Source organism: Sus scrofa, chromosome X (genome assembly GCF_054392235.1).
Source record: "Sus scrofa isolate SSC_HxYL_T2T_F1_AM1 chromosome X, Sscrofa_HxYL_maternal_Yorkshire_Landrace_v2.0, whole genome shotgun sequence".
NCBI classification, from domain to species: domain Eukaryota; kingdom Metazoa; phylum Chordata; class Mammalia; order Artiodactyla; family Suidae; genus Sus; species Sus scrofa.
The window spans coordinates 112,246,656-112,267,091 of NC_139401.1; the positions used below are offsets into that span (position 1 = coordinate 112,246,656).

The window sequence follows — 20,436 nt, forward strand, 5'->3', positions numbered from 1 at the left end:
ATCACTTTTTAAAAATGAGTTGATAGCAGGATATAAGATTATATTAGGGACAGCAGAGGACTTCGGTATCTCTTCTAGAGAAATTTAAAGTCCTCAGGGAGTTCTCTGGTTGTTTAGTGGTTAGGATTCAGTGCTTTCACTGCCATGTCCCAGGTTCAGTCCCTGGTTGGAGAACTGAGATCCACAAGCCATGAGACGTGGCCAAAAAAAAAAAAAAAAAGTCCTCTGTTACTCTGGAAATACTCATATTTCAATAAAATGTATATTTAAAAAAACCCCGGAAATTTGTATCTGTCAAGTATGGTATTCTTAAGTCTTAGTCAAACCCGACATCAGTAGCTTCTGCATTAATGACTGTCTTCCTGCAACCTTCTCCTTAACTTCAGTCTTGATTTAATAACTTATTTTGCCATTCACAGGATTTTAAATTTTATACATTTCCAGGTCAACTAAGTGCAGAAAAGCATATTTTATTAAACAAGTTATGATGAGTAATTACGGCTGTTACCAGGTATCATGAATAATTAGATGCATGAATCAAGATTTCATCATTGAGTGGGATGTAATAAAGGAAGGGAAGGTCTTGGGTAAGTAGAGTTTGCCAAGAATGCCATGCTCAAGGCATTTGTGGTACCTCAATTTGTTTTGGGGTGCTTGTCTTTGGTTTTCTCATGAGTTGGAACACCAAAGTGAGCCAGTTCACAGCAGTCTTCCTAAAGCTGCTCCTTATTTTCTAATTTTTTCTTGGTTCCAAATTTTGATTATCTAGTCCACTGAAGGAGAGAGGATTATTGATGCTTACACAAAGTTATAAGTGATGTCAATTATAGACAGGCTCTGACAGTGGTGAAATTACTTATAAGTTAAAAAAAAAAGAGTAATTACTTTGCTACTGTTATATAATCACTTCATCTTTTATGAATTTGTTCCTGCACTGTTTGGAGTACAGTAATCTTACCTTTAGGCTGCTTCTACATTTGGGAATTAACTTATTTGAAGTCCTAATATCGTCTGTGTGTTCCAGGCAACCAAAATGAGATTTTCATTAGCAAATATGAGAAGAGCAATTCATATCACTACAACTAAGCCACTCTCTCATTTATTTATTTATTTATTTATTTATTTATTTATTTATTTTTTACCTATTCTTTGCCGGATACTGTGTTAGGATTTGGGGATACAGAGTGGTATGGTAGATTAAAGATGGCCACAAATTATTTGATACTTCTCTTAACAAGAGATGGGATTTATGACTCTCTTTGAATCTGAACAAGCTCTATGACCGCTTTGATGAAGAGTATATAACACAAGTGACACTGGTATAATTTCTGGACCTAGGCTTTAAGAGATTGGCATCTTCTGTTTCCTGTCTTTTGGAACACTCCTTCTTGGAGCTCTGCGCCACCATGTAAGAGTTCTAACAAACTCAAGCCTGGCTGCCATGCCCATAGAGTAGAGAGGCTCTGTGTAGAAAGAGGGATTCCTGGCTGCTATCCAGCTATTCCAGTCCCTGGTTGAGTTATCCCAGCTGAGAGCCCAAACATCATGGAAACAGAACAAGTCATCCTGGCCATACCTTGTCTGAATTTATTTTTTTCCCTCCCTGATTTTCTAATGCACAGAATCATGAAATATAATAATAATAAATTACTTTAATCCATTTTGTTTTGGAGTAGTTTCCTACACAATGATAGATAATCAAAAAAAGGAGATAACAAATCAGACTTGATCCTTGTCCTCACAGAACTTAAAATTTAGCAATGTGGACAGAGCTTATATATTATGGAGCAAGAAACAGCAACTTCATAGAAAGTTAGAACTAAAAGAAACCTAATATCTTGCTCAAACTCTTTGTTTTGCTTTTCTGGTTTTTGTTTGTTTTTTGGCTGTGCACACAGCATGCAGAAGTTCCCAGGCCAGGGATCAAACCCAAGCCACAGCAGTGACAATGCCAAGTCCTTAACTGCTAGGCTACCAGGGAACTCCTTAACCTCTTAGTTTTGTAGCTTGTTAACAGTGCTGTCATGTGCTTAGTGTTATATTAAGTTAGGTCCCAACTCTAGAACTATTCAACTATGGCTAGGGATTCCACCAGGAGCAGGCACAAGAGGCTGCCACAACCACTCCTGGCAGCCCTGCTGCAAATTTTTAGATCTTTCAATTGTTCTTAAAATTTACTCTAAGTGACAAACATAATAGTCAAATGTTTCTCAAAATACACATCTTTCTTACAGAAAATGGACATTTTGCTTCTACTCGGTAGGACCTAGGAGTTTACTAGCCTAAGGTGTGAGGCAACTTATTGATGAGGTATACACAGGTACTCTAGTGAACTAAGAGTGGAAATACCCTTCCATTAATGTGATTTTTACTTTATGTTCAGTCACCTCCTTTCTCTCTCTCTCTCTCTCTCTCTCTTTTGTGTCTTTTTAGGGCTGCACCTGTGGCATATGGAAGTTCCCTGGCTAGGGGTCGAATAGGAGTTACAGCAGCTGGCCTACAGCCACAGCCACATGGGATCCGAGCCACATCTGTGACGTACACCACAGCTGGTGGCAATGCCAGATCCTTAACCTGCTGAGCAAGGCGAGGGATAGAACCCGAGTCCTCATAGATATTAATCGGGTTCATCACCTTTGAGCACAACAGGAATTCCACCTTCTTTCGCTTTTTAAACCAACACAGTAGAGGTTCAAAAATTAAGTTAAAAGATAAGACTGGATTTTTAAAGACGCTCAGAGAAATAGGTCAGAAAGGAAAAAAACAAACACTTGAAGCCTTTCCAAGGAAAGGTATAGAAGCTGTGTAGTCCAGAGGTTACAAACTCAAATGCCAGCAGGGCTAGGCAGGACTTTAACAGTGAGGGAAGTGAGCCAGGTGCAAGGGAGACAGTGAATGGTGAGCGAGAGAGGGATGTCATAGTTGATCCAGGGGGGTGGCTAGCCCTCAGCTCTGGATCACCTATACCAGAATTGCCAAACTTTGTTAAGTTTCTAAAGGAGGACATTCCAATTTTTATGTTAGAGCTCTTAGTTTCTAAATATTGGGACAAACAAAAAAACATCTGTGGGCTGACATTAAGCAATCTCTAATGTAGACACTTGACACAGATTGATGTGGGGATCAGCCTCTCATGGTTACAAAACAAACAAATGAGTTTGGCCAGACCTTGCTGTCAGCAGTTGCACTAACTCCAGTAGGATTTTGTTTTTTAAATGCACTTCTCCATTAGTGATGGCGAGTGAAATGTCTGGCTTTGCAAATTACTGCTGTCGTTTAGTTTAATGTACTCTTGTTTTTACATATTTATAAAAACCTTTTACATTATTAATAGTGATTAAATGCTTAGACACTGAAGATCAATAATGCTTCTGTTCACCTATTTACATTATTAAAAAGTAATAAGTCATACAGGGCACGTAGAATATGTGGTTTACTTTGTAGTCATGTTTGGAGTCGACTGAAAGAAAGAAACTCAAGCTACAGGGTAAAATGTACTTAAGGAAAAAATGGTAACAGATTTGGGCTTGCTGGAGACTCTACCAAGGGCAAGTGGCATGTTCACGGTGACACTGCACTACAGTAGGGCACAGGAGGTACACATGCCAGGTGCTCTCACGTGCCAGTGCAGCAAACTCTAAACAAGAAAGGCTGGTCTCACTTGGATACACAAGGATGAACACTTATTCAACCTTTATGTGCCCTTGCAGCAGTTAGTCTGTGTGCCACCATCTTTAGCTCAAAGGCTCCTGAGGGTGGCCACACTCAGCAGCAAGTCATCCGTGTGGGTCACATGTTGCTAGTAGGCACATGAGCCCCTTGGTAATGATTTCTTCATCTGCCTACCCAGCTATCACTCAATTATGTGGGAAAGCCAAAAAGCAGCATGGTTCCCCTGATTATAATACCTAAAAGTTCTAGATCTGTCTAGGAGAGCGAACCCCCACCCAGAGATGCCTAAGGGCCATAAGTTTTCTAAGTAGCCAAAGTGGCTCAGCAAAGAGTCTGCTTGGGTTCAAATCCTGGCTCTGACACTTACTGGTTGTGACTTTGGGCAAGTGATTTACTTGATATCACAGTTCTTGTTTTCTTACCCAAAAACTGGGGATCATAACAGTGTCTACCACATAGGGTTTCTGTAAGGATTAAATGGGATACACCCATAAAACCTTAGTCTGAGACCTGACACATAAGAAGTACTTAATAACAATTTACGTGTAGTAAAAGTCCCATTTTAGCAGTCTTTCAAAGTGTTCTACCAAGAAGCTCATTACCACTGACTTGGAGTTTGTAAATAATGTCATTGAAATGTGTTAAAATGCACTGGATCTTAAAATATCACTTGATTTTCTAAGTTTCTTGTGTTGACCCAGATGTCATTCATTCAGTATAAATTAGATCCAAGTCACTAGGCTTGTTTAAATAAGGACAAGTTGAAATGGGGCAGCAGTGGTGTAGCAGAAAGGTTACAAGAGTTGCTACAATACAAACTTGCTGTGTGATGTTGAGCAAGTGATTTAATCTCTCCAAACCTCAGTTTTCTCATGTATAAAACACACCGAGACAAATGCCTACTTCACAGGGATATTGTGAGGGTAAAATGAAATAACGTATGTTTGAGAGCGTTGCAAACTAAAAAGTACTGTACAGATGTAAGAGCTTATAACTATTATGATTTATATTCGATGTGATCAGAGTTGGATTTATTTTATCTGGAGATACCTTAGACAACACTGTATGTGTTGATTTTCTAGAGGAAATATAGTTCAATTGCTTGTCCACCTATCTCCCTTGGCAAAGACCTGCACCCTTTCTGACAGATTAGATATGTGTGTATCAGAGCTGAGACCCCTGGATGGAGGAGACTGTCATTCTGAATTCAAATGTGACTTGCAGAGCTAAATGATAACTTGGAGCCTTTTACAAAAGAATGAGGAAAACTCAATCAAACCAGAAGGAGGAGAAGGGCACTAAGCACCACAATTAATAGGTTTGTTCGCTCTGTGAGCGGCTGGCAAGAGCTGCTGAAGCATGAAGCTGAACTGAAGGGGCTGAAGTTTCTCTTCACTTTTCTAAGTTTATTGCTCAAATGCCCTCCTCTGGGTCACAATGACTCGTCTCCTGTCTCTTAGGTCCTGACTTTCTCCCTTTACTTGAATTCAGTGAGTCATTTAATACATCTTTCCATGTCGTGGAGGTTATTATTTCATTTACCTTTTTTTTTCTTTTGGACTGACTTTTCCTTAAGCATGAAGAATGCTTTTGTTTCCTTTGTTCCTCTGGTGTGCAATAAATAAGTCTTCACTATCTAAATAATTACTTTGACTGAAGCCATTTGATAGTTACCCCAGAGTTGTTATTGAGCTGGCGGAAACACTTCAAAATGGGGATGACTGAGCCTTTTGGAAGAAGGCAAACTTCGACTAGATTCCCTGGCAGAAAAGGCCCTTCTTGTGATGGATTGCTATTAGGGTTTGGGGTTCTGTCAGAGACTTAAAAAGTTAGAATTGCACGATAATAAAATCAACAAGAACGTTTTAAGTTTCACTAAAGGTTCTAAGCACACAACCTGTGGGAAGGATGCTGAGTGTTTTAAATTTCCATGCACCCCCCCCCCTTTTCTACTGTGTCTAGGTCAGGATTGACTTATAATTTTCTTAGATTGTCACTCATATCGATATAAACTATTGACTGGGTTTTTCTTGTGGACTGATAACACCTACCAGGATGTAACTGAGTGGTTGGGATGTAGACAGGAGCTCCTGGACAAATACTTCCATGTTTTTTTTTTTTTTTAATTTGTTTGTGGTAGTCTAGAACTAGTGAAATATCAGAAACAGAGGAAAGAGAAGAATTTATATTCTATGCTTGAAGGAATACTTTTCTCTTTTTGCCTCTGGTCCTTGTGTCTGATGTGAACCTGCTGCTGCCACAGCCAACTTGCTACCAACCTGAGAATGAAGCTTACGCTGAAGACGATAGAACAGAGAAATGGAAAGGACCCGGGGCCTTGATGATGTTACTGAACTCTTATGTCAGTCAATCCCCAAACCCCTCAACTGCTGGACTTTCTATTCTAAGAGATAAACATCCTTATTGTTTAATAACAAATTTGATGGTGGCGTGAACAAAGGAGAACATTTTTAAGGGACCACAAATGTTGACTTTAGTGACTTATATCTAATGCTAATGACTAAGATGTATCATTGCTGAAGATGAAGCAGAGAACAATGAACAAATAATTAAGTTAATTTTTAAAAATACCTTCACCTAATGGCTTGGACTTTGTTCCCAAGTCTTTAGTGACAATCCAAGCATTTGAGCTTTCCTAGAAGACAGATTTTCACAAGTCTTGCATTTTATTTTATTTTTTGTCTTTTTGAGGGCCGCACCTACGTTCCCAGGCTAGGGGTTGAATGGGAGCTGCAGCCACTGGCCTAAGCCACAGCCACAGCAATGCCAGATCTGAGCCATGTCTGTGACCTACACCACAGCTCGTGACAACACTGGAGCCTTAACCTGCTGACTGAAGCCAGGGATTGGGCCTGCATCCTCATGGATACTAGTCAGATTCGTTTCTGCTGAGCCATGACAGGGAACTCCCCAAATCTTGCATTTTACATTAGGATGTCAAATTCACCCAACATTTTCGTATAACTTTTAAACATCATGGGATAAAACTTAAATTTTAGCTTTTGAAATTCAACAGTTTTTCAAGGGATCAATCCAGAAGCTAAAAATAAATCTGCAAATTGTTCTTCTATTCTGTTTTGCCATTAAAAACCCTATTTATACTTTACGACAAATGATACACATTGTGTGTGTGTGTGTGTGCATGTGTGTTTCTGTGTGTTATGTGTGTGAGTTCTTCCTTTCACAGTTAAGGAAAAACATGACCATTGCTCATTAAGGAATAAAATAAACACAAACATACCTGCTGTCAAATGAGATCTCTGGAGGAATGACATGTGTACTGTCCTTGCCAATAAGGAATTTGATTCGATCATAGAAGAGTCTTGAAGTGTGCTGAGAGAAGAGGGGTTGGCTTTGCTGAATGAGGTCAAGAGGATCTGGTGAGCCTTGACAAAGAGGACTTATATAACAGTTGCTTTGTTGACAACAATCGGGGTCTACGCAGTCAGTCAAACCATCTGAAAAAGAAAAATTTGATAATTACCTTCAAGAGAAACAACATAGTTTAAAATATGCACAAATGGAGAAAAATCTAGAATGTAGCCAAAGGTAACTGTCCATGTGTTGAGTTTAGAATCTATTAAATTCATGTTTCTCATGAATTATCACTCACTCTGAATTTCCATGGCACATCAGTGAAATTAAAACTATTTTGTTCAAAAATCTTTCAGTATTTATGGGCTGTAATACATTGCTTAGCATTTGAAGAGGATAGTCTGTAAGTTATTACTCTTTTGAAGTTTCCTACTTTCTCAGCAAGACCATTCCTACAGGATAGCAACTACTTAACATTTTTTTTTGAATCTCACAGTACGTACATTTATGAACACATAATTAATAAATGTTTGGCAACCTGAATTTGTATTTTTAAACGATTCTCCCAATATACTTGTCTAGCCCTAATTCTCACCTTAGAGGTTGGTATTCTTATGGTGACAGTGTCTAAAGTAGTGCAGTGATTTTTGAATGTGTAGTCAAATTTGGGGAGTTCACTAAATACGCTTACTCTTGAGTCCCACCTGTGGAAATAGAATTTGTTCAGAGCCCAGGATTATTTTGTACTTAATTTGGGTGATTCTGAAGCATACTAAAGTTTCAGAACTACTTTTTAAAGGAATCTATAGAAGCGACTAGAGCTTACTTGTTCCCAAGAACAGTTATTTGAAGCAAATACTAATAAACATCTGGTATAAAGTGATGATGAGTGACTATCATTTCCTAGGCCTTCCTAGATCCCTGAATCCATGGTTATTCCAATAAACAAATCACATAAAATCTTCATTCTTTGGTAAAGGAATGATGTTGAGGCACAGGGTTTACAAGAAGACAGGAGACCACTGAGAACCTAATATAGTTGTCCCTTGGTATACAACGGGAATTGGTTCCAGGACCCCTGTAGATACCCAAATCTGAAGATGCTCAAGTCCCTTGTATAAAATGGCACAGTTTTTGCCTATAACCTATGCATATCCCCCTGTATATTTTAAATCATCTCTAGATCACTTTTTTTTTCTTTTTACAGCTGCACCTGCAGCATATGGAAATTCCCAGGCTAGGGATAGAATCAGAGCTGCAGCTGCTGGCCTACACTACAGCTATGGCAATACCAGATCCAAACCGCATCTTCGACTTATGCCAGAGCTCATGGCAATGCCGGATCCTTAACCTGCTATATGAGGCCAGGGATCAAACCTATGTTGAGTTCTTAACTGGCTGAGCCACAACTCCATCTCTAGATTATTTATAATACCTAACACAATGTAAATACCATAGCTGTAAATACATGGTAAATGCTACATAAATAGTTACAGGGTGCATGCCAAATTCAAGTTTTTCTTTTTGGAACTTTCTGGAATTTTTTTTCCCAAATATTTTTGATCCATGGTTCATTGGATCTGTGGATACAGAACTCAAGGGTATGAAAGGCCAACTATAGAGGCAACAACACTGTGTTAGGTGTTTGGGGAAGTAAAGAGGTAAAATGACTCTTTTCCTGTTTTTTTTTTTAGGTGATCAGAGCTTAGTGGGAGGTATAGGTACATAAAACAGCTGACTCTTACACTAGGTGAACATGTCATAAGTGTTATAAGAGTGCTGTGTGGAGTTTCTGTCATGGTGCAGCGGAAACGAATCTGACTAGGAACCATTGGGTTGCAGGTTTGATCCCTGGCCTCGCTCAGTGGGTTAAGGATCAGCATTGCCCTAAGCTGTGGTGTGGGTCGCAGATTTGGCTTGGATCTGGCGTTGCTGTGGCTGTGGTGTAGTCTGGCAGCTGTAGCTCCAATTAGACCCCTAGCCTGGAAACCTCCATATGTCGAGGGTGTGGCCCTGAAAAGACAAAAAAGAAAGAAAAAAAGAACTACGTGCACAGAGACAGGGATGGAGTGATTAACTGAGCGAATGAACTCTTCATTCCACACCCAATAAGCAAAAAAAAAAAAAAAAAGGCCTTCTGAGGTCCCTTAAAGCAGACAAGTAGCTCTAATTTAGATGCTTAACAAGGGTAACTATAAAGATGCTAATCTTCTTGGCTTGCAGTGGAATAGGGAGGTTTAGATGGATCACTAGCTCCTTAAGGATGATGATGAAAGTTACTGGCACTGGTTTCATGCAGCTCTTTCGCTGGCTGTCTCTCCCTTGCAGAGCTGTACCCGTTGAGCTGGAGGGGGCTGTACCACAGCTGGGGGCAATGAAAGCCAGAAACACCAAGAGAGTAGGCGTTTGGAACAGTAGCCCTAGGGCACCCAGGAAATATTTTTCCCCACATGAGGTCTTTTCAAATTCCCTGTACCATAGACACTACTTTGATTTAAAATGCAGTTTGCTGCTTTCTGGCCTACCCTGTTTGTTCAGTGTATTTTTGTCCCTCATTTTTACTTCTCTATATACATATTTCTTTTTCACTGATGAATAACTTTTAAGTGAGGATTAGTTTCACTAGGAAGTTCCCTTCTGCTCTCTCTTTCTCCCCACATTCAGCAAATATTAACAGATTTTCTATAGATTTTAGATGCCCCTACCACCTCTCTCTCCAATACGTTGTTTTCAGCCTCTTATTACTACGTTATCACTTCACTCTGCTAATTAAACATCTGGATACACTGAAAAGCTGGCAAAAAATTAGTCTGATTAAAACAGTTTTCTTTTTTTTTTTTTTTTTAATTTATTTTGTTGTTGTTGTTGTTGCTATTTCTTGGGCCGCTCCCGCGGCATATGGAGGTTCCCAGGCTAGGGGTCGAATTGGAGCTGTAGCCACCAGCCTACGCCAGCCAGAGCCACAGCAACTCGGGATCCGAGCCGCGTCTGCAACCTACACCACAGCTCACGGCAACTCCGGATCATTAACCCACTGAGCAAGGGCAGGGACCGAACCCGCAACCTCATGGTTCCTAGTCGGATTCGTTAACCACTGCGCCACGACAGGAACTCCTAAAACAGTTTTCTGATGTCTGGAATTGGTACATACTATACTAAACAATGAAAAACTGCTTTTCAGATGGGCAGTCACCTTTACCTTTCAATTGGTCACAAATACACTAGTAATAATCAGATTGGGCATTCACAGGTTTCCATCTGTGAACCACTCAATTCTGACCTATTTTTGAAAAGAAATAGATATTAAATAAATAGCAATGCCCAAATGATACTCAAAACTGAATTTTAAAACTGAACACAGAGCAAATTCAAAATTGGGACTCACATTCTCATCTAATTACATGCTATAAATTCCAAGCTAATGTTTCATATTCAATAATTGCCTATTATACAGGGCTGACCCTCTAAAACCTCTGTCTTCCAAGACAACGGCAAGACCTGTTGAATCTAGAAAGGCTTTAGACAAGCAGGCCTATAATGGTATGCATACCCCAAATTATCATTCATAGGTAAGCCCAGTGCATGGGCAAAGAGCTACTTACCAATTATCACATTGGATAACACTCCATATAGTATGTCTAGACTGTTACAAAGAAGTGCAAATGACAGTCTCACTGTTGGTGTGGGTTTCTTTCTTTTTTTTTTTCTCTTTCTTTTTCTTTATTCTTTTTATGGGGGGCTATTATCAGTTCTTTTATCATTCTGAATTGGAAGCTCTGACACCCTGTGACAGCCAGGCTCAAGGTGTCAGGTATGGACACATCAAATGTTAACTTATTTTACTTATAGGGTCTGTTTTGTTTAAAGGAATAAAAATAAAAGCTTGCAAAAAAGAGGAAGGTTAAATTGCCTTGAAGGGCTGAGCACAGCCTTCACTGATCCTAGCTTTGCCAGTCAGTTAGGGACTAAACCAGCTGGCTCAGTTGGGGTTGATGAAGATCAAGGACACTGGTTTCTTCTGTACATGATCCAGTCACCCACTATTAAACTTTTACCTACTAGATGTATACCTTTGGTTGAAAGCAGAATTGGACAAGGGAATATGAACAATATAGGGAAAACCCGTATTTTCCTAATCCTTAAAATGAATTTACAAATATATATCCTTTTAGGAATAGCACTCATTACTACCTTGATAAAATGGACAGCTAGTTCATGGTAGGCTATCCAAAAGGATTTGGAAACACATAGTTAATATTTGTCAGGTATGGTACTAGGTACTTCCACATATATTATTTCACCTAAATCAATGCAAACTCCCTGTTAGGTAGACATTCTCATTTCCATTTTACAAATAAAGGAGGGGAAGCTAAATGTGGCTGCATGCTTGGAACCAATATGGTAGTCATATTAACACCCAGTGTTCTGACCACAAATCACAAGTTGACATCATCATCTAAGCAGTATTACTAGTACTATTGACCTAGGCTGTAAGAACTCCAAGTGCCTGATTAATGTAGTATTGAGAACACAGTAAGTGGTTAAGGTAAGACAATCAGACAACTTTGATTCGAACCTTGACTTTGCCACTTACAATCTATACAATCCTGGACAAATCAGTGCAACTCCTGGATTCTCAGTTTCCTCATCTACTAGATGGGGATAATAATTAAAAAAAAAACCATCTACTCCATAAAGTTGTTGTAAGGATCACATGTGCTAAGGATCAGAGCTTAGTACAGTGCTTAGTGTTTAGTAGCTACCACTTTTGATAAATGTTAGCTATTGCTATTAACCAAATTCTAGGCTGTAGAGACTACAAAGAGTCTAGGGAGAGAGTCCTAGGGGTAGATGCCAGTAGTCCACAGTGGAAGCTTAAAATGTTCAAACTTACTTTTATTGAAGTTGTCTTAGCACTGGCCAGAGGGCAATTAACTTCTCTGTAGCATATTCGGTTAGATGGAATGTGTTCAATTTGTGAACTCTGCTTGGTTAGGTTGGATCCTATGTGGCTCTAAATAGACACTAAAACTACGGTAAATCTTTATTCACTGAATTTCACAAATTCAAAATTGGTTATCATTAAGACGGGGGCTGGATTGAAGTGGGAGAGCCTCAAGTGCACTTGGGATTGCACATATACCTATACTATCATTGTTATTGCTATAACCTATACATTTACTTTTTATGCACTGGGAAAGTAAATGCCATTAATGTTTATGTCCCCCCCACCTGCCATCAACAGCTTCCCAAATCACTCAGAATGAAATCCCATGTACTGACATGATTTACTTTCTCACAGTCTGGTTCTTCACTGTCTCTCTCTTACCTCTCCGATCTTACCTCCCATTACCGTATCCCACAACTCACTCTCCACTATTTCTATGCCTGTAATCTTCTCTCCAATATCAACATTGCTTACCCCTCACCTCCTTTAAGTCTTTACTCAAATGCCACCTTCTTAGTGAGGCTTTCTCTAATGATATTTAAAAATCCACTTCTGTCCCACACTCCCTATTCTTTTTTCCCCTTGCTTTTAAAAAAAATTTTCCACCACACTTATGATCTTCTATCACACTATTTAAAACTTTTTTTTTGGTTTATTGTCTGCCTCTCACAACTAGAATATAACATCTATGAAACAGGGATTTAGTCTTTTTATTCAGGCTAGAACAGTGCCTAGCTCAAAGTAAGCTTTGAATAAATATTTCTTGAATGAATAAATGGATGTCCTATATGTCCTATTTCTATGACACTTATAAGTGTACCTAGAGATTAATAAATGCTCAGTTAATGAGTCAAAAATATGCAAGTTACAAATAGATTCTTCACTGATACCACATCTTTATTACCTACCTTACATCCTGTATTTCAAACATCATCTCATTCATTTTCACCACTGCAAAGCAGGAAGATGTCAAGTCCAGCCTTAGTTGATAGATAACGTGAGAGAGCCACTTACAGCATGGTTAACTGAGTTAAAAGAGTTTAGATTTTCCAACTTCTACTTGCATTTGGAATCACTTGGCAGTTTAGGCTCTCACAACTAAGTGATGATCTTCTAATAAATGGGTTGCTTAGAAATGAGGGGGGTATGGTCAGAAGTAAATGTGGAAAAGGGTCTAGACCTTAAACAGAGCAAATGCTATCAATTCATTGCTCCTTCTATTTCATTTTCCTATTTATTAAACACTGCAGCATGTTAGTGACATTCAAAACATGAGGCTTATTGATCCATGAGCTTATGTGTGTTCATAATTCACCCATGGTGCTGCTTTCTAGATCTAGAAACACTACATCATAAAACGGGCTTGCAAATAGCTATTGTTCTTAATGAATAGTGACTTGTTATGAAGAATGATTCCTGGAAGATCATTCTCTTTTAGGCAATTAACTTATTGATTTTACCAATGAATATAAATATTAGACCACTGGAAGAGTTTGTGTAAAAGAAGCTTGGACAAACATGTGGCAAGGATCAGGGAAAAAAGACTATTTTGATTAAACACTCTTATTCTGTATCTTTTTAACCTCCTTGACAATCTTTCCACAGTGACAGAAGCCACCTTCCTTCCTCTATGATGTGATTGAATAAAATGTAATCTTAGATAGCTGAAGATCTTAAAACAGTCACAATGTTCTGTATAATACGATCAGTGCCCCCGACCCCCATTTTCTCATTTCCCACCAATCTCTCCCTGATTCCAACCACAATGACTTGCCTTCCACATCCTAGAAGGGCCTAGTACATTTTCACCTCAGGGCATTTATATATGCTATTTTCTTGGCCTGGAACATTCTTCCTCTGACTCACATGAGGACTCCCTTGCCACACAAACTTGGTTAGGTCCTTCTATACATGTTTATAGTACTCTAAAAAATTATAGCTCTCTTTATCATTGTAAATAGTTATCTGTGTGGTCTCTTGTTTAATACCCGTCTTCCTTCCTAGACCAAAAGCTGCATGAAGGCACAGACTTGTCTTCTTTGTTATTTTCTCCTCAGTGCCAAGCACAATACTTAGCAGGAAGTAGTAATGAATGAATAAATGGAAAACTGGGTACCCAATATAAAAAGGCTGAAAGGAAAATAAATATTTGAATCAAACATTTGGATCAGTGCTATCCAACGAAACTTTGTCCATTGATAGGAATGCTCTAGATAATGAGCTAATGCAGTAGTCACTAGCTTCATTTGACTATTTAGCACTTGAGATGTGGTTAGTGAAAATGAGGAGTGGAATATTTATTTATTTATTTATTGTCTTTTTGCCTTTTTCTAGAGCCGCTCCCAAGGCATATGGAGGTTCCCAGGCTACGGGTCTTATCAGAGCTGCAGCCACCAGCATACGCCAGAGCCACAGCAATGCCAGATCCAAGCCTGGTCTGCAACCTACACCACAGCTCATGGCAACACCGGATCCTTAATCCACTGAGCAAGGCCAGGGATGGAACCTGCAACCTCATGGTTCCTAGTCGGATTCGTTAACCAATGAGCCACGACAGGAACTCCAAGGAGTGGAATTTTTAATGTCATTTAAATTATATTTAAATTGCCACAAGTGGCTAGTGGCTACCATATCACACAGTGCAGATTTTGATATCTCCAAAAAGATGCCGGATGGTCTATAAACTTAGCCAAACAACATAAACAAGTTTGAAATTTTTATTAAGTCTAACATCATTTTTTTCCTATTGTGGTTTTTTTTCCCCTAGCTTTTATGTTTAAGAAAGTCTTTTCAATCTTGAAATCTATCACCTATATTTTCTTCTAATTGAGTTTTCTTTTACATTCAAACTCATTAATCAGCCGGAGTGTTTTTATTTATCTTATTCTTTTGGAATATGGTATGAATTGAAAATCTAAATTTTTTTTTTTTTTTTTGTCTTTTTGCCATTTTCTTGGGCCACTCCAACAGCATATGGAGGTTCCCAGGCTAGGGGTCCAATTGGAGCTGTAGCCGCCGGCCTACACCACAGCCACAGCCACAGCAACGCAGGATCCGAGCCGCGTCTGCAACCTACACCACAGCTCACGGCAACACTGATCTTTAACCCAGTGAGCAAGGGCAGGGATCGAACCCGCAACCTCATGGTTCCTAGTTGGATTCATTAACCACTGCACCACGATGGGAACTCCCTAAATATTTTTTCTTAATTGTTGTCTCAGCACCACTCACGTCATAACACTTCTTTTCCCCACTGATTTTTGATGTTGGCTTTATAATATACTAAATTTTTATTTGTACTGGGGTGTGTTCCTGAGCTTTTGTTCAGTTGTATTGATCTGTCTACTTTTACATCAGTACCACTTTGTTTAATTATCATACTTTTAAAATATTCTTTAACATCTGATAGTTCTAGCTTGCTCTCACTATTCTTTGTTTTAGCTGTTTTGATTCAGTTAATATAATGTCTAAACTTTTTTCCTTATGTCAATTTATATGTGCATGTAATGTATAGTTATTATATTTTCCAAACCCTAAATCAGGACACATGTTCAACACATGAATATGTGGTCACCATACAGTTAAGACTCCTCCTAAGCACAACGTTGTGCACATGGTAGGTGCTTGTTGAAAAAGAGATACATGCGGTCAAGACATTTGATAGATTTGTGATTTTTGTGGTAATTAGTTCTTACATATACAATGCAGAAGATAGTTTTCTTTTTTTGCATGTTAAGAAAAAAAAAATCCAAAGGTTATTTGTTCTCTGTTCTGTTTTTACTATTCAAGGAGCTCTTAGGTGGCTCCTAGACCTGTGTCACCCACATATTCAATGCAGCCCAATTAGTTACTAAGAGTCACAATGCACTGAATCAGAGTGTAACTAAAGTCCAAGCTGCAGGAAGTAGCAGTAATACTAATGAGTATTCAAAGCTGATTAGAATGCAAAAAAAACCCCTTGCAATTTTTAAAGTATCAGCAATAATATGGAGTAATCAGGTAGCAGCTACTTGAAGCAACTGCTGGAAAGTGATTTTTTTTTTTAAATTGGGATGATTTCTTAAGAATTAACATAAAAAATTTAGGACCACCTCCCTCCCCCCAAAAAAGTTCAATTGGCACTTTCTGATTTAATTAGAACTCACACACACATACATACACAAACATATATGCAAATATTAGTCATTAGTCATATCCAGCTATTCTGGATAGCTGGAATGAATCAGGTCATTCTGCATAGCTGAAAAGCTGAATGTACGAAATGAAGGACATTGAATGTACTTTTAGGGATGCTACTTAAACAGTATAAAAATGGATTTATTGTCCAAAATCTTAGACATGAGGTTTTTCAGCGGATATTTAATTCATCTTCCCATCTCAAGGTAGAACTGAATTTTTGTCATCAATATCATCTTAATCTTACCAAAGGAAAAAAATAGTAATTGAATCTCTCAAAGAGCCTCCCCTCGCTACTCCCTAAAAAGACAATGATAAAAATACACTAAACTCAATCAGGGTCTTTGATTTTTGAATCCCACATAGATACACATGTTCATAGGTCAGTATACATTCAGAAAAATCTTCTATACTTTTTCTATCTATATTTACCACAGATATTGAAAATTGATAATCCATTACTTCATTAATATTTAGTTGATCCATTTATTAAACATTGTTGGTTGCCTTGAGGTGACCATGAGGCCATAAAAATGCTTGATATGTAAATATTCAATTATCTTTATCAAGCTGTACTTTATTAAGTCAGGAAACTTATTTTGGTTCAACTCTGAATCAGAAATTAAAATTGCATAGGCTGTTAACGTATTTTCTGAGCATAACATTTTAATCAATATGTCAACTGAGATATCTCTTTTACTACCTCAAATCCTTTTTGGAATGAGGGAGATCACCTGGGTTTATACACTGACTCTATCATCTACTTTATATATGATCTTGAGTAACTTATTTAACTTCTCTGCTTCACTTTCCTAATTTGTAAAGTAAGTGTTAATAGTAGTTTCTACCTCATAAGGACTACGTGAAATAATTCACATAAAGGACTCAGTATAGTGCCTTGTACATAGTAAACCCTGGCTACAAGTGAGCTAATCTTATTAGTAATTATAGTGGGTATCAAACTATGGACTCTGGGTCACTTAACATCCAACAAGAAAACAATATAGACAGGATATAATTAAGTGCTTGATTGTATGGCACATATGATAAACACCATAGGAGACTGGGGTGGTGGATGTCAGAGGTGGCATGGGAGATATGGCTTGAGATGGGACTTAAATGATGGACATAGAATGAGGGGTGTAGAGGAAAGGACACGTAAGGGCAAGGGCCATATCATAAAAAGGAAGTAAAGGGCAAGGGCCATATCATAAAAAGGAAGTAAAGGAAGGAAGGTGAAGATGAGTCTTGACAGACCATAAAAGTCAAGTAAATAGTTGATTAGTGTACCATTTAATTGAAAGTCTCACTCTGGCCTCCCAAACAAAACTTTCAATTTATATAAGGAGTAAACAGTCTCTTTAGAAAATGGTCTGTTATCCTAAGTTTACTCTGTGTGTATCCACAGTCTCTTTAGAAAATGGTCTGTTATCCTAAGTTTACTCTGTGTGTATCCTCTGTGTTGTTTGCAAGTGCTTATGTTCAATTGGTGTTGGGGGGTGGTGATTGGTATGGTTTATTATCTTTTACGTAGTTCATATGTATTATCTTGTTGAATACTTATTACAACCATATTAGACAGTTATTATCAGCCTCATTTTAAAGGTAAGGAAATTAAAGCACAGAGATAGTGAGAAACTTATCCCAAACCATAGAGCCAGAAAGAAGCACATTTCTTCTGAGCTAATATTTGAACACAGAAATTCTAACTTCAAAGTCCTGTGCTCTTAATCAGAAAGTTGCTTCTGATGTGGTATATATACACAATGGAATACTACTCAGCCATAAAAAAGAATGACATAATGCCATTTGCAGCAACATGGATGGAACTAGAGAATCTCATCCTGAGTGAAATGAGCCAGAAAGACAAAGACAAATACCATATGATATCACTTATAACTGGAATCTAATATCCAGCACAAATGAACATCTCCTCAGAAAAGAAAATCATGGACTTGGAGAAAAGACCTGTGGCTGCCTGATGGGAGGGGGAAGGAGTGGGAGGGATTGGGAGCTTGGGCTTATCAGACACAATTTAGAATAGATTTACAAGGAGATCCTGCTGAGTAGCATTGAGAACTTTGTCTAGATACTCATGTTGCAACAGAACAAAGGGTGGGGAAAAAAATGTAAATGTAATGTATACATGTAAGGATAACTTGATCCCCTTGCTGTACAGTGGGAAAATAAAAAAAAATAAAATTAAATTTAAAAAAAAAAGAAAGTTGCTTCTACTTAAAATTCGTAAGGCCTTATAACTTTTAAAGGTAAACTGTAAGCCAGAACAATAAAAGAGGACATTTTGGTATACAATTTGATACTTAAACTGATTGCTACTTTATTGATTTAATCCCCATTTAGATTTAAATGACAAGGTATATAATTTCCTAAGCACACATAGAAAGCTTAAGGAGTCAAATTTAATAACCTACTTCATTTTAAGTTAATGTACAGAAATTAGAAAGAAAAATGTTTTGTCAATTTCATGTTTCTTTGAGTAGAAAGTAAGACCAAAGTGAGAATTTAGGCTCACTTAGAGGTGATTTGGGCTGTTTTGAGGCCTGATAACACAATGTATTAGATGCCTTTGTTTGCTTGATTAAAATAGAAGTGGTTAGCCTTAGGCCTTGGAGCCACATATGGCTTTTTAAAACACGTGCAGCTCTTGAATTAAATATAAAATATTCTGCTGTGAATTGTCTTAATGCTGTATCCTTTGAAAGATATAAAGTGTTACTGAAAGGTAAAGACACAAGAGGGAGCTCTAAACAACTAAGAACAAAGAAAACTACTTAGTGTGTAAAATGTAAGCTACACTAGCGTGTGACAGTTTAAACAGTGGTACATTGATTTCATTTAGTATAATAAACACCATAGATATGGCAGGAAGCATGGTTTTAGCAATTAAGAAAATAGAAACTAAAATCATATAGCCCTGAATTGGAATCTTGGTTCTGTTACTTTCTAGTTGTGTGATCTTGGAAAAGTCACTTACCATCCCCACTCCAAACATTAGTTTTCCCATTTATAAATAGGGAAAAGAGTACCTATAACTCCTAGTATTATTGTGAGAATTAAATGAAACATACTACATGGAAGAGTTTTGATTATTGCCTGGTTACAGTAAGTATTCAATAAATTGAGATTTAAAAATAGTATGACCTTATATTGTTTATACCAAAGATTCCTAATTATCACTTTTGGCCAGACTGGTCATCATGGCACTAGAGGCTGGGATATTCCTTTCTTATATGAACATTTAATAAATGACTCACCTCCATCATTGTCCAAGTTATCTCCACAAAGCATTTCCATGACAACATTGCAGCCTGTCCCACTCCAACCCACTTGACACACACAGTGCCAACCATTTTGATCTAGGGTACATCGCCCATTTCCGAAGCAGAGCCCAGGGCAGCCATCTGAAAAGATAGCAGAGAGTAACAATCACAGAGACATCAGAATGCGAATGGCCAACAATGATTTATCTGCCTATAGGGAAAAATCGAACCATTTGGGCTCCATTCAGATGAGGTGCTGAATAAATGGGAGAGGAGCTTGCTTACTTACAACACCTTCCCAGGGAACTTGTTATCACTTACTCTACTGTGCTTTTCCTTAGAGAGCCAATTAAACATTAATAATGCTAACCCCAATTCCCAACCTCTGATTCAGATAGGATAAAAACTATGATGGGGACAAGAAATGCTTTTTGTTTCTTTTCAAAATAGGTATCTCCTCATCTCGATCAAAAACTGGATGGATGATATTGTGTCAAGTTATGGACAAAAAGTTGGGAAAAAACAGCAGATTCTATGAAGAGATACCTCTCCTAACTATTGCTACTTTGTGCTGATTTCTCCCTTGTGGTGTGTTGCTTCAGGACTTAGGCATATTGGTATACAGTTCAGACCATACCATTATTTGCCCATCTGGTGACTTAGAAATGTGCTGTAGTTGCTCTACATCTATTCAGCTTTTCTCTTCAAGAGTATTACTGATCTGAGGGCTAAGGATTGATTATTTACTTGTCTGGTATCTCTCTCAGAAACTAGTATAACAGTATAGCTTTAGTAAGTGCTTGACAAATGTTTATGGAATTAATGCATGCCAAATTTAGACTTTTGGAATTCTAGAGAATAACTGGATAAATATAGGCAAGAGGTAACTGTTATGCTTAAATGACATCTACCCATTGATCAAACTCTGACCGTGGTCTCTATTTAGACTTTTAATTTCTCAAAATTGACCTATTCTTTCTAACAGTAGTTCAGATCTAGGCTATTCCACAGGGCAACTGTGCA

The 20,436-nt window shown here is 38.0% G+C and overlaps 1 protein-coding gene across 11 annotated transcripts in view; it reads right to left on the reverse strand.

Moving 5' to 3' along the window:
• Nucleotides 1-20,436, reverse strand: part of TENM1 (teneurin transmembrane protein 1) — a 908,801-nt gene that overhangs the window by 152,933 nt on the left and 735,432 nt on the right. For 10 of the 11 annotated variants that reach the window (XM_021080671.2, XM_085007213.1, XM_003135358.6 and 7 more), the window contains 2 exons: nt 19,408-19,554; nt 6,935-7,151 (listed from right to left, as the gene is read on the reverse strand). In XM_021080671.2, the coding sequence (XP_020936330.1) occupies nt 6,935-7,151; nt 19,408-19,554 (364 nt within the window). Of the gene's footprint in view, nt 1-6,934; nt 7,152-19,407; nt 19,555-20,436 lie in introns of those variants that run through there. The other variant, XM_085007217.1, reaches the window with a different exon arrangement.